Source organism: Schistocerca serialis, chromosome 2, assembly GCF_023864345.2.
Source record: "Schistocerca serialis cubense isolate TAMUIC-IGC-003099 chromosome 2, iqSchSeri2.2, whole genome shotgun sequence".
Taxonomy (NCBI): domain Eukaryota; kingdom Metazoa; phylum Arthropoda; class Insecta; order Orthoptera; family Acrididae; genus Schistocerca; species Schistocerca serialis.
In genome coordinates, this window is record NC_064639.1 from 327,744,660 (window position 1) to 327,758,572 (window position 13,913).

At 45.2% G+C, this 13,913-nt stretch overlaps 1 protein-coding gene across 1 annotated transcript in view; it reads right to left on the reverse strand.

Annotated features, from left to right (window-relative positions):
• Window positions 1-6,772: 6,772 nt before the first annotated feature.
• Window positions 6,773-13,913, reverse strand: part of LOC126455955 (synaptic vesicle glycoprotein 2C-like) — a 124,962-nt gene continuing 117,821 nt past the window's right edge. Inside the window, exons 7-8 of the mRNA XM_050091712.1 lie at window positions 6,932-7,182; window positions 6,773-6,838 (exon numbers count right to left, since the gene is read on the reverse strand). Of these exons, the coding sequence (XP_049947669.1) occupies window positions 6,773-6,838; window positions 6,932-7,182 (317 nt within the window). The remainder of the gene's footprint in view (window positions 6,839-6,931; window positions 7,183-13,913) is intronic.

The following is a 13,913-nucleotide window of genomic DNA, read 5'->3' on the forward strand; positions in this document are numbered from 1 at the left end:
CACGAACCCGAAGCGGCTAGCAGAAGACACAGGCGCAATATTCTTCACAGTACCGTAAAGTGTGGTTAGAGTACGTAATTTTGTTCAAATTTCAGTGACCATGTGCTTCTGTGAATGCATGATAACGATAAAGTATTGACTGTGTTCTGAAAACTGTCATAAATGTCACATTATGTCATTTTATCTCACTCACATCGGCGTCTTGTTTTGGATTTTACGATTCGGAATATGAGTTAGGAATGGAGTGATGTACCACATTGTACAAATACATGTATAGAAACACCCGAAAAAATCGTCATTGCTTCTGTTTTCCGTCGTTCCTTAGTTGCTTAAAAATTCATGGAGGCACATTCCGTCTATGCAACTAATCGAAGGCAGTTTGTTTATTGCTATGCGCGTTTCGCTTCTATTATTCGTGAAGATGCTTCACAAATAAAAGAAGCGAAACGCGTATGGCGATAAACAAACTGCCTTCAATTAGTTGCATAGACGGAACACATCTTCACGAACCCGATAAATTGTTTAAGAGAGTGTCAAAGAATAAGAACATGTTTAGGATGTGGTTGTAACTCGCTCCTAGAGATCCAAATGATGAAGTAGCCTACTTCCCTATATGACACATAAACGATTTGGTTAATAAAAACAAAATTTAAGAAAACGCCCTTGCGAGAGCGTGTGGCGAGTGCAGCAATAAAAGTTTGTAGTAATTTATACCATGCATCTGAATAATCAAAATGTTTCATATATGGTGGTATAGTCTAAAAATATTGTGGCAGGAATCTTTCATCTCTGTATACTTTTGTTAACGATTCGTTCGCAGATGAATAGTTGACAAGCTAAAATGCAAAGACAATTGTTGTTAGTTTCATTCGCAGTAATTTAAGTTGTGCTCTTAGATTCCTGTCGGACCACACATTTGGAAATCGCTTAGTATTCAGAAAAAAAATGGTGAATTATTTGTGGCAAGAAAAAGTATAAACGTCACTGTCAATTGTTTCGCGCACAGCAACTTCATCTTTCATTTCTTAAACATATGATGCCACGAAATCGAAGATACTCATTATCGAGGATGCGCGCTCTTGTGTGTAAATAACAACGAATATATCAGAAAAATGCTTAACTTTGACGATTAACGAGGTCTTTGAATGTGTTGCAAACACGAAGAGGAAAAAGAAATATTTTTGTACACAGCAGTATGTGAACTAACGACTGTTGACAGGACAGCTGGTTGTCTTACCCACTGTACTGCTGCATCCCACACGCCTTCAGCGCTTGCTTCCACATAATTCCAGTCAAGACATACGCAGGCTGACTTCATTGCCGAATGATGCGGGCGTAAGCCGCAAATGCATAAAATGTTGGAATGTTTCCTCTATCAGGCTTCACAAAATTCTTTTGCATTGTTACTTAAAAAATGTAAACGCGTTTTAACAGTTAATAAGTAAACTATTTGCGGAAAAAAGTACGCGAAGTTACTAGCAATTTCAGCTGACAGTTAAGTGATATACGTAAGCAGAGCCTACCTTCGGAAATTTAATGATTTTTTAAACTCTTAATTACGTAAAAATAACAAGTATTTTGTGAGAAATTTGATCGAACCTGTTTTCTTATGTTACAATCATTCGCAGTAACAACAATAGAAACGATTTTTCTAACAAAGGAAAACAGTCTGTTATGAACTCACTTTCCACCCGGACGCATTCTTGTGTTCTTCAGTAACACAATCACTAAGTCCGAAATGAAAACCACTTAATATATTTAAAATAAAAAAATTTAGGTGTAAATAAATCACACCGAACCGAACGAGAGGGCCATACCGAAATCCAAAGCGTCTCAGTACAGTTGTCGAAAAATCTGGAGGACGACCGATCGGTAACAGGTCTCAGAAATAGAGATGGGTCCTTTCGCAAACTAATGGGTCCAAAAGAACGGTTCAGCAAGATGAACGGAACGAGCGAGGAACGAATTCTAAGGAATGGTCTTTCATAGTTCACTTCGGTCATAGCTGTCTACTTCTAGTTCCCAGGAATGGGAAACAGTCAGTCTTGTTCCCGCAGTTACACTTCAGTCGGTCTCTTTCGAGCCTCGGCCCTATTCCTGTCTGTCTAGGTCTTGGTCGCAGCTTTCTACTTCTAGGTCTTGGGAACGAGAAACGGTCGGTCTCGTTCCCGCAGTGGCACATTGGCCGGTCTCGTTCAGCCTCGGTCCCATTACCGACTACTCATAGTTAGTTCAGCATCGAGTTGTTGTTCTTTTCGTTCGCTACGCACGCCCATTCTAGATCTGTTTCAAACATTTCTTGAACTCTGAGCTTCTGGTTCTTTTTGTATTCTATTCAGCGTCCACGACCGGTAATTAAAATGTATTTTATAATTACGTAAATTACATAAAAAATATGTGGTATGTATTACAAACATCTTTTCAGGTAACAAAACGGTGTGTCAGCTTACTTCAGTATTTCGATAAACAGCAGAAGAAATACTTGTAAAAGGCAAGATTCTTTTGTTATTACACATGCAAAGGAAGTCGGCATGGAACACACGAGTGGCCATTTTCCTTTTGAACCAAGGTAAAATTTCATGTTCATTGTTATGGAAGACAGACTGAATTACAAGCGAATGACGCTCGCGCTCCATAATCGAGTGTCTGGTGTCACATTTTGTAAAGAGAATATAATATCTTCTACGATATTATTTCAGTGTTACAGGGCGGCGCACGAAAAATCGGCCCGAGTACTAGCTGTTCATTGTCGCCCGCCAGTCGTCATCTATTTTTTCGAAATTGTTGTTTGCATTAGTTTATTTTTTATTTCTTCACTGCCTAGTTATTATTGTTTATCTATTCCGCTTGTAGTAGTCAACAAATCGTGCGTAATTGGCGAGCAGTCTGTACTCGGGGCCGGTTTTTCGTGTCCCACCTTATATTGTTTCACTGCGATTAGCCACATAACGCTACAGTTGGCTAAACGAGAGGTTTTGCAGCATCACGAAAAATATAAGCCTGTGAGAACTATGTTATGAATAAAGGCTCTGTACTGCATGGAGGAGGCTAGTGCCCCCTCTTGTCGCCGTCCATCTTCATCACCTATGCTACTGATTTTCAATTTTTCATATCATCTACATCTACATCTACATCCATACGTTGAATACCTGTATCGGTTCTCCCTTCTATTCCAGTCTCGTATTGTTCGTGGAAAGAAGGAGTGTCAGATGCCTCTGTGTGTGCTCTAATCTCTCTGATTTTATCCTCATAGTCTCTTCGCGAGATATACGTAGGAGGGAGCAATATACTGTTTGACTCCTCGGTGAAGGTATGTTCTCGAAACTTCAACAAAAGCCCGTACCGAGCTACTGATCGTCTCTCCTGCAGAGTCTTCCTCTGGAGTTTATCTATCATCTCCGTAACGCTTACGCGATTGCTAAATGATCCTGTAACGAAGCGCGCTGCTCTCCGTTGGATCTTCTCTATCTCTTCTATCAATCCTATCTGGTACGGACCCCACACTGCTGAGCAGTATTCTAGTAGTGGGCGAACAAGTGTACTGTAACCTACTTCCTTTGTTTTCGGACTGCATTTCCTTAGGATTCTTCCAATGAATCTCAGTCTGGCATCTGCTTTACCAAGTTCAACTTTATATGATCATTCCATTTTAAATCACTCCTAATGCGTACTCCCAGATAATTTATGGAATTAACTGCTTCCAGTTCCTGATCTGTTATATTGTAGCTAAATGATGAGGGATCATTCTTTCTGCGTATTCGCAACACATTACACTTGTCTACATCGAGATTCAATTGCCATTCCCTGCACCATGCGTCAATTCGCTGCAGATCCTCCTGCGTTTCAGTACAATTTTCCACTGTTACAACCTCTCGATATACCACAGCATTATCCGCAAAAAGCCTCAGTGAACTTCCGATGTCATCCACAGGGTCATTTATGTATATTGTGAATACGACACTCCCCTGCGGCACACCTGAAATCACTCTTACTTTGGAAGTCTTCTCTCCATTGAGAATGACATGTTGCGTTCTGTTATCTCGGAACTCTACAATCCAATAACACACTTGGTCTGATAGTCCATATGCTCTTACATTGTTCATTAAACGACTGTGGGGAACTGTATCGAACGCCTTGCGGAAGTGAAGAAACGCGGCATCTACCTGGGAACCCGTGTCTATGGCCCTCTGAGTCTCATGGACCAATAGCGCGAGCTGGGTTTCACACGATCGTCTTTTCCGAAACCCATGCTGATTCCTTCAGAGTATATTTCTAGTCTCCAGAAAAGTCATTACCGTATACCAAGCACAATTGAAGGGCGAACGAGTAAAAATAAATGGGTCACAAAAAAGAGCGATCACCAGTCAACTAGTGGCCAAGGATGAACGAGTTTCCTCATCTCTACTCAGAAGCTTACAGAATAGTAACTTCGGATAGAGAATCGAAAATGAATCATGACTGAGGCAAGCCTACTGCACTGATCAGTATCAACGATACAGAATATGGCCCCTGGCAGGAAGTAGGGGGTCCCAATCAATTGCGGGGCACATCCCCAGAGTGCCCAGTGGGAAAGAGGGGCCTGTTGTCGCCCTCAGGCTAGTTATGGTTGGTGGCGAACATTTAGTGCAGGGCGGCATTTGTTTCCCCCAGGTGGCCTCTGCACACCTGGTAATCAGCCTCGAGCTTGTTATGGTTGATAGCGAACATGTCGTGCAGAACGACGTGTGCTTCCCCCTGCCGACCTCAGCAGAGCAGGTGTCAAGTAGTGCAGCATGCAGGTCTGGTGCTATATGTGCACTTTGTTCAGCAAGCGGAGGAGGGTGGTGGGGAACACGCCTGGTAGTCAGCCTCAAGCTTGTTATGGTTGATAGCGAACATGTGGCGCAGGATGATGTGTGCTTCCCCCTGATGGTCTCTGCAGAGCAGGTGCCAAATAGTGCACCATGCAGGTCTGGTGCTATACGTGCACTTTGTTCAGCAAGCAGAGGAGGCATGGTGGGTAACACACCTGGTAGTCAGCCTCGATCTTGTTATGGTTGATAGCAAACATGTGGCGCAGGACGACGTGTGCTTCCCCTTGACGGCCTCTGCAGAGCAGGTCCCAAGACTTGTAGTGCAGCATGCAGGTCTGGTGCTATACGTGCACTTTGTTCAGCAAGTGGAGGAGGGATGGTGGATAACACACCTGGTAGGCAGCCATGAGCTTGTTATGGTTGATAGCGAACATGTGGTGCAGGACGATGTGTGCTTCCCCCTGACGGCCTCTGCAGAGCAGGTGCCAAGACTTGTAGTGGAGCATGCAGGTCTGGTGCTATACGTGCACTTTGTTCAGCAAGTGGAGGAGGGATGGTGGATAACACACCTGGTAGGCAGCCATGAGCTTGTTATGGTTGATAGCGAACATGTGGTGCAGGACGATGTCTGCTTCCCCCTGACGGCCTCTGCAGAGCAGGTGCCAAGACTTGTAGTGGAGCATGCAGGTCTGGTGCTATACGTGCACTTTGTTCATCAAGCGGAGTAGGGATGATGGGTAACACACCTGGTAGTCAGCCTTTAGCTTGTTATGGTTGATAGCGATCATGTCGCGCAGGACAACATGTGCTTCCCCCTTGACGGCCTCTGGAGAGTAGGTGCCAAGACTTGTAGTGCAGCATGCAGGTCTGGTGCTATACATGCACTTTGTTCAGCAAGCGGAGGAGGGATGGTGGATAACACAGCTGGTAGTCAGCCTCAAGCTTGTTATGGTTGATAGCAAACATGTGGTCCAGGACGATGTGTGGTTCCCCCTGACAGCCTCTGCAGAGCAGGTGCCAAGTAGTGCAGCATGCAGGTCTGGTGCTATACGTGCACTTTGTTCAGCAAGCTGAGGAGGGTGGTGGGGAACACAACTGGTAGTCAGCCTCGAGCTTGTTATGGTTGATAGCGAACATGTGGCGCAGGCGACATGTGCTTCCCCCTGACCATCTCTGCAGAGCAGGTGCCAAGTAGTGCAGCATGCAGGTCTGGTGCTATACATGCGCTTTGTTCAGCAAGCGGAGGAGGGATACTGGGTAACACACATGGTAGTCAGCCTCAAGCTTGTTATGGTTGATAGCGAACATGTGGCACAGGACGACGTGTGCTTCCCCTTGATGGCCTCAGGAGGGCAGGTGCCAAGTAGTGCAGCATGCAGGTCTGGTGCTATACGTGCACTTTGTTCAGCAAGCAGAGGAGGGTGGTGGGGAACACACCTGATAGTCAGCCTCGACCTTTTTATGGTTGATAGCAAACATGTGGTGCAGGACGACGTGTGCTTCCCCCTGACGGCCTCTGCAGAGCAGGTGCCAAGACTTGTAGTGCAGCATGGAGGTCTGGTGCTAAACGTGCACTTTGTTCAGCAAACGGAGGAGGGAGGGTGGGGACACACCTGGTAGTCAGCCTCAAGCTTGTTATGGTTGATAGTGAACATGTGGCGCAGGATGACGTGTGCTTCCCCCTGACAGCCTCTGGAGAGCAGGTCCCAAGACTTGTAGTGCAGCATGCAGGTCTGGTGCTATACGTGCACTTTGTTCAGCAAGTGGAGGAGGGATGGTGGATAACACACCTGGTAGGCAGCCATGAGCTTGTTATGGTTGATAGCGAACATGTGGTGCAGGACGATGTGTGCTTCCCCCTGACGGCCTCTGCAGAGGAGGTGCCAAGAATTGTAGTGCAGCATGCAGGTCTGGTGCTATACATGCACTTTGTTCAGCAAGCGGAGGAGGGATGGTGGGAACACATCTGGTACTCAGCCTCAAGCTTGTTGTGGTTGATAGCGAAAATGCGGCGCAGGATTACGTTTGCTTTCCCCTGACGGCCTCTGCGGAGCAGGTGCCAAGTAGTGCAGCATGCAGGTCTGGTGCTATACATGCACTTTATTCAGCAAGCAGAGGAGGGATGGTGGGTAACTCACCTGGTAGTCAGCCTCGAGCTTGTTATGGTTGATAGCGAACATGCGGCGCAGCACGACGTGTGCTTCCCCCTGACGGCCTCTGGAGAGCAGGTGCCTGGCCGTGTTGCGCAGCACGCCCGTGGTGCAGGCGGACAGCAGGCACGCGAAGCTTGTCAGCACCATTCCAGTTCGCCACGACCAGAGCCGCAGCGTACCCACCTCCAGCTTCTGCGGACGCGCCCCACCCAGCGGACTCAGCTCCCACCACGCATCTGCCGTGCCAACATGTACGCTTTATCGACAATAGGACTGACACTGGACAACTACAGTAAGCAATGTTTTTTTTCTGTTAAGACAAATGTGATCGCAATTTTTAACCAGGAAATAACTCCAAAACAAATAATAAAAGTGAAAAACACAAATACTGAAGGAGAAAAAAATAGGTTGCGAGTCGCAACTACCGAAATTATACTACCTAAGGCTAGGCGCAAATGGAGACGCGTATCGCGCGTGTGGCGCGACGCAGCGCAGCGCGCATTTTTGTGACTTCACAGGTTCAAATGGGACCGCGCAAATTGCGACGCGACGCGACTGGGACGCGACACGCGCCTGCGTCAGGTCGCGCGGCGTTGTTGTTGAGGCACAGTTTCTCGCGCCGCGCGTCGCGCGTGCCTCGCTAGCACCGTCGGAAATTTGAGGCAGGGAGCGGAAAAGTAGCCCAGCCATATGCTCACTGTGTACTAAATTTTATTGCCTTTGGATAGTGTTTCGTTTATCCCCATTTAAACGCTTCAGCTTTCTTCGTTAGTACATTATACTTTTCTGTTATTTATATCTGTATAGTTTTGTTTTGTTTTATTTTTCTTCTGTCAAGAAAAATGCATACTTCAGTAACTGATGAGCCATTGGCGGCTGGAATTGCATCATATGCCTCCGCGATGTTTTCAGATCGCAAGAAGGGACAGAGGGTAGTGAATAAGGAAGCAAGCAATATTATAAAATCACGTGATTAAGAAGCAAGGCAGGAAAGTAAAACAAGGTTATCTCTTCGGTGCCTAGTATGCTGGCGTATCTCTACGATCTGTTACAAAGATTTAGAAAAGGTTAATCTCCACAGGTGTGATCCCTTTGTGCTCCTGGTAAAAAGCGTCCAAGATCTGAAGTATAGAAGTCTCTCTGGATTGGATATGAATGTAATAATACAATACGACACACTGTACTACACGCATGTGAATATCACATTTCCACTGCAAGCTAGAAACAGTCGAAAAGCAGTCACAAATAACAATGTTTTAATTGGTTCGCCGTGATGAGAAAAAGCATTTCAATTGTTGCATGCACATTATCAGCATTAATAAACTAATTATACAACAGGCTACACAAATGAAGAAAATGGTCGGTATTATTACGAAAGTAGGAATATCCTAAAAGAGTGTTATGATTAGATATATTTAATTTGTTGAAATGTACTGCTGACAAAGGCAGATCTACTTTCGTGACACTGTTTTGCGAACTCCAACTCACAAGGCACACATGGCTAGCTTGTGCATTCCTGTCGCGCGCATTATCTTCCACTGCTGACAATACACTGACAATTGTGTTGTGTGACAGATAAATCGTTTATTTTTCTCAATAACAACTATTTTATTCGCGATCACACATTGTCAGTTTGGCAAACCGTAGGTGAGTATCTGGCCTGTGCCTATCATTCCGCCTGAAGGAAAGCTCGTCATTATTTTAATACTGCTCAGATCAAGAGAAGGATTAAATTCCTTTATGAAGTTTCCATTCCAGTCGCTCAGTGTTAAAAATACGTTGGGTTATGGGGATTCCACCAAAATTCCAACAGAGTTGGCAATCTATTTTTGTGTGAGTTGTTAACCTTTCCTCATTCGAAGAAGCATCAACGTTTGTGAGTTACGGCCACATTTCTGTTGGTGATTGGTTTAATTGTACTTTCTTTGTCACAGTGTAATTTGCCAAACTCATCTCACAGCAGCTATTGAGACAGAATTCCGAAACGGAGTGCCTCATTAAACAAGTAACTGACAATCACAGAGCTCAATAGCTTCAGAAAAACTTCATCGTGTCGGTTTGCAATAACATAAAAGAAGAAATTTCATGTTTATTTTCATACTAATAAGCTCTTGTTTCGCTAGCTGACGATAACTCTTAAAAAATTACAGTCACTGGAGTGAAATAAATAAAAAGGGAAGTATAAGTACTGATATATAGATAAATACTGATATGTAGATAAGAAAGTTCTGTGTGTTTAAGAACTGGCAAAATACTCTCTTCCTTGTGTGCTATTATTTGCCAAACTTTCGTTTCGATGCCTCGACCGGTTTAGGAGATGTGAAAGATGTTGCGAGTGTTTCATTCCCGCGGGCGTGAGATCGGAAGTAAGTGCGCTACATGGGATCCATTTTCTCAAGGTCGGAGGCAGATAGAGACCTCCTCCCAAGTCTAAACAAAAATTCAACATGTTAGCTAATTTCGTACGCAGCAACATATGGTGTAATACGCACCAAACTCAAAATCATAGCGACCCCTAATTTTCGTTGCAAACTTTTTGAGTTTTGCGTAGTGTCTTACTAAAATGTGTACATCACAATAAGAATGGTCATTAGCGATATCATGGGCACTTCGCCACGAAGCTGACGTATAACGCTACAAGTAAGGCAAAAATGAAATATTTTCAGTGAATAGTTTCTGTAAAATCGTTTGAGGAAGATAACAGGTTGCGCGCGCTTCAGTTCTGTAAGCGCAGAGCGTCGCCAGTCTGCGCGTGCGAAATATGGTGTACGCGTCGCAATATGGGCTGCACCCGTGCGGCTCGTGCTGCACGTGTGTGTCGCGCTGTAGTGTCGTGTCACGTCGCACGTGCTATACGCGTCTCAATTTGCGCCTAGTCTAACGGCTTGGTACCTTACAATGTGAATAAAGGGCTCCTAACCCCTTGAAACTACACGTATGAGGCAAAACGTTATGACGACTGCCCACCGCGAGACTGAATGACACGGCACGGTAGGGGAAGCAAACACATAAAAAAAGTTTTGCATCACCCCGGATGTCAGAACTCCTGGAGATAGACGTTGACTCTAGATATTGTATCACAGACACAGTCCCTTTGACTGATCAGAGATGCCACCAAACCCGCCCAACGATGTAAACAACCATGCATGAGCAGCGCCTATTAGACGGAGGGGGTCCCACTGCCGATCAGTTCCAGTCTTTCCACCAGGAAGGAGGTACGCGGCTCGTGTTGTCTGTAGTTCAACCATGCCTAGACGGTCAATACCGCGATTCGACCGCATCCGCATTGTTAATTTGTGCAAGGAAGGGCTCTCAACGAGGGAAGTGTCCAGGCGTCTCGGAATGAACCAAAGCGATGTTGTTCGGACATGGAGGAGATACACAGGGGCAGGAACTGTCGATGATATGCCTCTCTCAAGCCGCCCAAGCGCTACTACTGCAGTGGATGACCGCTACCTTCGGATTATGGCTCGGAGGAACCCTGACGGCGACGCCACCATGTTGAATTATGCTTTGCACGCAGCCACTGGACGTCGTGTTACGACTCAAACAGTGCACAGTAGGCTGCACGACGAGCAACTTCACTACCAACGACCATGGCGAGGTCCATCTTTGCAACCAAGACACCATGCAGTGCGGTACAGATGGGCCTAACAACTTGCCGAATGGACCGCTCAGGACTGACATCACATTCTCTTCAACGATGAATGTCGCATATACCTTCAACCACACAACCGTCGGAGACTTGTTTGGAGGCACCCGGGCAGGCTGAACGTCTTAGACAAACTGTCCAGCGAGTGCAGCAAGGTGGATATTCCCTGCTGTTTTGGGGTGGCATTATGTGGGGCCGACATACGCCGCTGGTGGTCATGGAAGGCGCCGTAACGAATGTACGATACGTCAGTGCCATACTCCGACCGTCAGTGCAACAATATCGGCAGCATATTGGCCATTCATTTGTCTTCATGGACGATAATTCGCGCCCCCATTTCACATCTTGTGAAATGAGTTCCATCAGGATAACAACATCAAATGGTTCAAATTGTTAACTAACCAAAGGACGACACACACGTCCATGCCCGTGGCAGGATTCGATCCTGCGACCGTAGCTGTCTCGCGGTTCCGGTCTGAAGCGCCTAGAACCGCTCGGCCACTCCGGCCGGCTGTCCATAACTGGACTTGCAAGTATATCAAGAAGTTAATGTGTACGTGGGGGAATTTCTGCACAACGACAACGGGCCGACATAGTGGGGGCCGGCGGCATCCCACAGCCTCGGCCCGGCTGTCGGCTGTCGTTTAGCCGTCCATGTCGTCTGTCTGCCAGGTGTGAAACAGCCCCTCACCCACACAACCGGCTCGCCGGTGCCAGTTTCCGGGTAGATGTGAAATAAGTCTAACTGCGTACAGAGCTACCGTGGAGAAGGCGGTAGAGCCCTTAGTTTGCCGTAATAAGGGTCCCGATATGTGTGTGAATTCCTATGGGACCAAACAGCTGTCATCGGTCCCTAGACTTACACACTACTTAAACTAACTTATACTAAGGACAACACACACACATGTCCGAGGGAGGACTCGAAACTCCAGCGGGAGGGGCCGCGCAATCCGAGACATGGCGCCTCTAACCGCGCAGCCACTCCGCGCAGCAAGGGTCCTGAGTTCGAGCCTTTGTACCGTAATATATGTGAAACTGTTATACGGAACAACACGTTCCTGACAAGTAAAAGGATTGTTCATTGTTTATAGCAATGTTTTATTGGAAGTCCACTTTACGTTTATTTATTTGAAAGTATCAAACCCATAGAGTACATTTATAGTTTTACAGAGTAAATAAACAATTGGAACAGAATAAGAAAGAAATAATTGTATCACGTGTGCGATTATTATTATTATTATTAATACTTCTGCACATGTGATGCAACTGTCTCTTTATTCTTCTGTACTGATTGTTTAGGTTTATTCTGTGGAACTACATATGTACTCCATATGTTTGTTACTTTCACATAAACAAAGCGAAAGTGGACTGCTAATAAAACATTACTGTAAACTACGAACAGCCATTTTACATGTCAGTAACATGTCGTCCCATATGGCAGTTTCAAATGTGCTATAGTGGAGAAACTGGCATGAGAAGGGCTCGAACTCAGAATCCTTGTATGACACACTAATGCTCTACAGTCTTCCCCAACGGAGCTCTACACGGCATATGCTCACAGTTATGCTTTTCCCGCGCTTCGTACGTCAGTTACTGTTTGCACAAATTCTCCTGGATGACAGCCCATAGCACAAACTATATTTGAATTTTGGTTGATACTCTGTCGATAAACTACATTCGGTAACGATCCGACTGTCTGATATCTGAAAGTTTGAGTGTAAGTGTGCGGACGGATAATTGCTGTTGTTAAGGCGACGTGGCCGACGTGGAATGTTTGATGCAGTGTGAAATACTCTCCTGTGCCGTGTTGCGCTCTTAATTTGGGGGAGGCCTGTAAATTCCTCTATACTTTGGATGCAGAAGCCGGCTCCAGCTGTATTAGTGTTCCATCGTCAAATGTCTTAATTAGTTACCAGGCGTTCTCCACCTGAAAGTGTCGCATCGCCTCTTTAAAACTGACTATTGTACGCAGTTTGACTGTAACTAAACGGGTTCGCCACACGAGGGCAAGCCATCGGATATTTGTTGTTGTTCTGTGATAGTTACTTATGCCTTGTCCCTTTATAAAGCCATGCCGCGCGGGGTAGCCGAGCGGTTTAGGGCGTCTTGACACGGTTCGCACGGTTTCCCCCGTCGGAGATTCGAGTCCTCCGTCGGGCATGGGTATGTGTGTGGTCCTTAGCGTAAGTTAGTTTAAGCTAGATTATGTAGTGTGTAAGCCAAGGACCGATAACGTCAGCAGTTTGGTCCCATAGGAACTTACCAGCACCTTTGATAAAACCTTCATGAAAAGTGTTCCGCTGGCTCAAGAAGATTAAGATTAAATAAATTTTTCGTTTAGTGAAGAAATAGTAAGACACAGTTTAATTTGTTACTCTTTGCGAAAATAGTAGATACATTAAGATTAATTTATATTTTCTGTTTCGATCATACTGTTTGTTCTCTAGATTAGAAAATACTAGTATTTTATTAATGCGCCATTTTTAACTTCATTTTTTCCCTTTAAAAGAACTGCGAAATTTTATAGAAAAACTATATTCCCTCAACCTAAGTAAAATTTGAAGACTGTTCTTATTGAAGTAGTGCGTTAACGTATTTGATAATAAAAGGATTGTTTTGTGAGTTTTGTCAATAGTGTTGCTTACGAATAAATGCACAGAATAAGGTACAACCTGTGTGCGTGAATCAGTCCAGTCCACCACTTCACCCTTCTGAAATAATTTTTTTATTCTATTGTTTAAGCGCCAAATCGTAAATTTACCGAGTATAAGGGCCCAGCAACTGGCACATTCAATGTCCGAGTCAGAGCGTAAGTCAATAGCACTGGACGGCAAGTCTACAAAAAGGTAGTGCGGTGCTCAGTCGTGTGGAGTGGACTCAAAATTTCACAATGTAAATTAATTTAGGTTTTCTGTGGAAATTTTAGCTTATCTGTATACAAGACTCGTACAGAACACTACTTCGACCCACTCTTGAGAACTGCTCGAGTGTTTAGGGTGCCCAGCAGGTCGAATTAAGGGAAGGCATCAAAGCAGTTCAGAGGCATGCTGCTAGATTTGTTACCAGTAGGTTCGATCAGCACTCATGTATTACGGAGACGCTTCGAAAACTCAAATGTTTTGCTAGAGGGAAGACGATGCCCCTTTCGCGAGGCACTGACAAAGTCGGCATTTGAAGTCGACTGTAGAACTATGAACGATTCTACTGCCCCCAACGTACATTATGCGTAAGATGAGAGAAGTTAGAGCTCGTACTGGAGTTTACAGACAGTCGTTTTTCCCTAGCTCTGTTCGGGAGGGGAACAGGAAAGGAAAT